This window comes from Microtus ochrogaster, chromosome 24, assembly GCF_000317375.1.
Source record: "Microtus ochrogaster isolate Prairie Vole_2 chromosome 24, MicOch1.0, whole genome shotgun sequence".
In the NCBI taxonomy this organism is placed as follows: domain Eukaryota; kingdom Metazoa; phylum Chordata; class Mammalia; order Rodentia; family Cricetidae; genus Microtus; species Microtus ochrogaster.
Window position 1 is genome coordinate 4,254,124 of NC_022024.1, and position 5,136 is coordinate 4,259,259.

Here is a 5,136-nt window from a genome sequence, read left to right on the forward strand (position 1 = left end):
GTAGACCAGGCTGGTCTCGAACTCACAGAGATCCACCTGCCTCTGCCTCCCGAGTGCTGGGATTAAAGGCATGCGCCACCATCGCCCGGCTGACTACAAGGTGTTTTATTGTAAACAAAACTCTAAAGTTTTGCTTGTAATTCCCAGAAGATACCTGGTTTGCACCTGGGAAAAGGGCAAGGCCACGCTCAAAGGTTACACGTGCATCACTGACATTTAACTCTCTCACTTGAAACCGCCTCTGTATAAATAGTGTCTCTGTGTGGACCAGCCTCCTAGCAAGCTTTAAGTCCTGGGCCTCTGGATTCTCAGCTGGCAAGAGACTTTGGCTCCGGGGTGAGGTCCCTTTCTCTTTTCCTGTCTTTCTACCCTGTTTCAACACCAGCAGAGGAGAGAAACACTTCTCTACAGGTTACGCGGTCACGGACACTAGCTTGAAATTGGCCTGTTTACACCATAGAGGTTGGCAGATGTTACAGGTTAGTCCCCCCCCCCACTGCCACCCCCAGCAGGGCAGTAAACAGCTAAGAGCACAGCCCTGGATGGGAGAATTGTTTTCAGGTGGTGTCTCTTGGCATCACACAACACAGCACAGATAGTCTGCCTAAAATGCTTGATCTTAGCCTAAGGAGAAAACAGGGCAACCAAGCTCGAATCCTACAAAATAACCAGCTTGGAGGCTGGGATGGTTGCGGGCTCTAGGCCACGGGTTTGCTTCACAGAACTGTGAAGGGAAAAGCCTGCACTGGTAAAATATCAGGATCATGAAAGTTAAAGTCAGCTAAGGCATTCTGTCCATCACACGGACATGACAAGCCACATGACTGGATCCTAGAGAAAACTCCACGTGGACTGGTACAACCAGTAAAGTGCTTGCTGCCAAGCCTAATGGTCTGAGTTCGAGTCCTGGGATCCCCATGGTGGAAGTGGTCCCCATTTCCCACAGGTTGTCCTCGATCTACAGGTGTGCTCCTCGCCCCTGAAGGACAGAGATATGCAGTAAAAAATGCAAGCCATTTTTTTAGTTTTGTTTTCTAAGACAGGTTTTTCTGTGTAACAGTCTTAGCTATCCTGGAGTTAGCTCTTGTAGACCAGGCTGGCCTTGAACTCAGATCTGCCTGCCTCTGCCTCCCAAGTGCTGGGTCTAAAGGCATGCACCACCACCCAGCCTCCCTTCTTTTCTTTTTTCTTTTTTTTTTTCTAGACAGGTGACAAAATGTGAGTTTCTTCTATTGCAAGAGAATGCCCAAATGCACCCAAAGAGCATAGCGAGAGGAAACAGTCTGCAACTTACCAGAGGAGAGGAAGAGAGAGCGAGGGAACACATGCCAGAGTTCCGGTTAAAAGACGCAAGGGAAAAAAAAAATATGTGAACTCTACTTGGTCGAAGGCCTTCCCGCTGAGATGGGTGCAACTGCAGCTTGAATAAGGTGCAGGCAGGATGGGGAGATCTCTGCAGACTCAAGAGTGTCACGGCACAACAGAAGCCAGGACAGGGTGCACGCTCACGGCCTAGGGCGCAATTATCTTCTTGCCAGCAGTCAGGGCCTTCGCTGCTTCCCACCCAGCCTCTGGATTGGCCGAGAGGCAGCCGTCCTTTTTAAAGGCTGTTGGTGGACTTGAGTATCTGTGCAGCCTGCAGGTGGGACGTCTCCTGCAGGTGCCTCTACTGAAGCAAAGGGGCTTCTAGAACCCTTGGAGTCAGGATAATTGGCTTCATCTTCATCTGCTGTCCATCTGATTTTTGGTCATCGGAAGACATTTTTTTTGCTCCTATCATTCATGTTTCCTTGAGCTGCTGTTTTATTTTGTGTTTGGCTTTGGATCTAGGGCTTCATGCCTGCGAGGCAGGCGCTTCGGCTGAGCTGCAAGCCCCAGCTGTTCTGTGCTAGTGCTCTTTTGTTCCTATCTGCTGTGTCCTTCCATCCAGCCCAGGGTCAGAACTGTGCCAGATTCCTAAGCGATAAACTGGATCTTGGATTTGGATGGCATTTCCCTGATGGTACCCCGCACTTTCCTTCCCTTCAGTCCTGGGCAGGGATATCTAAGAGTCACAGTCACAGAGGTCCCAGGAACCCCCCCGAACAGTCAGACTTTCTTCTAACCAGATGTGGTGGCGCACAATCTTAATCCCAGTACTCAGGAGGCAGAAGCAGAGCGAGTTCCAGGGCAGCCAGGACTATCTATACCATTAGACCCTGTCTGGAAAAGCAAATGAAACCTAGAATCTTCCAATGCCTGACATTCGTGGCAGCTGCTGCTGCTTCTGGGTCTTTAGCAGGAGGGTGGGAGACCTCAGCCAATGCCAGCTGGCCACTCCCTCAGGGTTGTCTGTTTTCCTGTGATCATCAATTAGCTGGAAATCACAGGGATCTGTGGCAGCCTTACACCTGTGCTTCTCAGGCCCTGCAGGAGTCAGCAAGCAGTGCGGCTGGGCTCCAGCACGTGCAGGTATGGTGCCTCTCGCTGGTTTTGATTTTCTGTTGAAATTTCATCCATAAAGTGGAGCTACTGTGTTTGAATATCATGTGCTGCGTGTGTGTGCACATGTAAAGGTGGGCTGCACATGTACCAGGCTGGAATACCATGCGCTGCGTGTGTGTGCACATGTATAGATGGGCTGTGCACACAGCAGCCTGGACCACTCAGTCTGTTGCAATTCAGTTGTCTCCGAGTCTTCATTAACCCCTGGCAGATGAGGACAGTCACTTCTCGCTGCCTGGCCTGGTGCTAGGGGTGCTCAGTAGATATCTGAGCAGTTGTCCGCACACCGTGCATCGTGCAGAGCGGTAGCCCTATCCTTTGGAGCCCAGAAGACTTTTACCCCCATCACCTGCACATCAGAAGTCTAGTTTTGGCTGTGCTGGCGACGTCATTCTAAGAGAAAGCCTGTGGTCTTGGTATCTGGGGAGAAGTCCTGAGGACCCAGATGACTTCAAATGTCATACTGGGAAAGGGGACTGGATGGGGACCAAGGTGTTGTATTCAAGGACTCTGCCCACCAGGTTCTCTCTCCACATTTATTGTACTACCCCTGCCCCCGCCGCCGTTTGGGATTCAGTTGCAGTGAAAAGTGAGATGGACAGAAGGAAAGCTGCCTATTTCTGGTGAGCAGACAGGCTCTGAGCAGCGTAGCAGCGGGAAACAGGTTCTTGGGATGACAGCAACCACACAGGTCCCCGTTGTCCCTAGAAAGAAGTATGCCATCAGACGAGTGGTCAGCAGCTGAGGATGAAGGCCAGCTGTCCCGTCTCCTCAGGAAATCAAGAGACTCCCCGTTCGTCCCTGTGGGTAAGTACCTGCCGTGACGGTCCTTGGAAAACCACAATGAGAAGGAGCTCATCCTCTCTGGGGTGACTCTGCCCGTGTGCATGCATTCTGATTCTCCAAAGCGTGACCCTCAGGGCAGCATGGGTTGAGCTTGGGGGATACTTTCTAGTTCACACAACAGTGGATCTTAGCTATCCTTTTATTCAGTTTTACACACTTCATCCCAGGCCTATGTAATGTTTTTATATTTACTCTTTTATTGGGGGGGGGCTGTCACACACATGCCACAGCAAGCATGTCAAAGGACAACTTTTGGGAACTGGTTCTCTTCTTCCGCTAATGTGGGCTCCAGGGGTCAAACCTAGAACATCAGTCTTGGAAGCAAGCACCCTTGCCTGCTGGGTCATCTTGTCAGCCCCTAGAGGTTCATCTAAAATTATTAGTTCACACGGACTCAAACAGAACACCCTGAATTGACCCACGTTTCTGGCTGAGGACCGGAGCAACAGTTCATCATCCTGAGGGTCGGCTAGAACCGCCTCTCTCTGTTCTGCGCATCAATTGGAAGTCTTGGCGTTTGCTGTTACAGGTTTTCCCCACATCACTGTCAAGTATGATTGAGAACTTTACTCCTAGGGGGCTGGGATGTAGCTCAGTTGGTGGAGTTGGCCTAGCTTGTTCACAGTGCTAGGTTCAAGTCTTACGGATGAGTGCAGGTTGGCAGATCACTAAGTCCAGCACTCAGAAAGATCTGAATTCCAAGGTCAACATCACTACAGAGTAAGACCAAGACCAGCGTGAGCCACGAAAGACCCTGCCTCAAAAGAGGGAGACAACAGAAGGAAAAACAAGCCCCTTAGATCCTGGTAATGACAAATTAGCCCCCGCGTCTGTTACACATTAAGGCAGTGTTCTGCCGGAACAGTGTGTCTAATGCACAAAGATGAAAGCTCCCGGCTAAACTCAATTACCTGCAGACCACAGACACTGGGAACAGAATGGCGCTGACTTAGATCTCCCAAAGGGACAGAACCTTTTAGTGAGGACAGAACTGGACTTGATCAAGGGAAGAGCCGGGTTTTAACTAGGAAACAAATAAGGATAAAGTTTGTATGTCTTGTTGAAGTTTCATTTAGCTTTTGTAATTTTAACAACAGTTACAGGATATTTTGCCACAGGATGGACTGTGTCATACAGATAATTTACAAAATACTCCTATTGATTATCTGAAATCACTTCCATCAAATATGATTTATTGGGATGGGACCCAGAACTAGAGTGCTTGCCTCCAACACGTAGGCCCTGGGGTCCAATTTGAAGCACTGTGAGATAAATCAAAATAAATCTATGATTTTTCTTATTTTTTAAGACAGGACTTCCCTATGTAGCCTTAGCTAACCTGGAACTCCCTATGTAGACCAGGCTAGATTCAAACTCACAGAGATCTCTTCTTATAACAGTTTGTAAGTGTACATTTTCTCTTCTGCTCAGTGTAACACAAATAATAAAAAACCCAGAGACAGATATTAGGGTTCAACCTGAAGATCAGAAAAGCAAAGCAGCCAGCCACTGACTCTTACCACTACCTCAGACCAAAAGTGGGTGATCCTGCCTCCAGAAATAAAGACTGAGAGCTGTCTCCTCCCGTCTTCTACTCCTCTCTAGTGCTGATTATAGGCGTGCACTAGCACCACCACCTGGCCTCTATGGCTGACTAGTGTGACTGCTGGGATTAAAGGCGTGCACCACCACCACCACCCAGCCTCTATGGCTAACTAGTGTGGTTGCTGGGGTTAAAGGTGTGCACCGCCACCACCCGGCTTCTATGGCTAACTAGTGTAGCTGCTGAGATTACAGGTGTGTGCC

General features: G+C 49.4%; 1 protein-coding gene across 1 annotated transcript in view; it reads left to right on the forward strand.

Annotated features, from left to right (window-relative positions):
• The first annotated feature begins 3,200 nt into the window (after positions 1-3,200).
• The window catches only part of LOC113457377 (HIG1 domain family member 1C-like), a 68,980-nt gene continuing 67,044 nt past the window's right edge, over positions 3,201-5,136 (forward strand). Inside the window, exon 1 of the mRNA XM_026784630.1 lies at positions 3,201-3,291. Coding sequence (XP_026640431.1) covers positions 3,201-3,291 — 91 coding nt within the window. The remainder of the gene's footprint in view (positions 3,292-5,136) is intronic.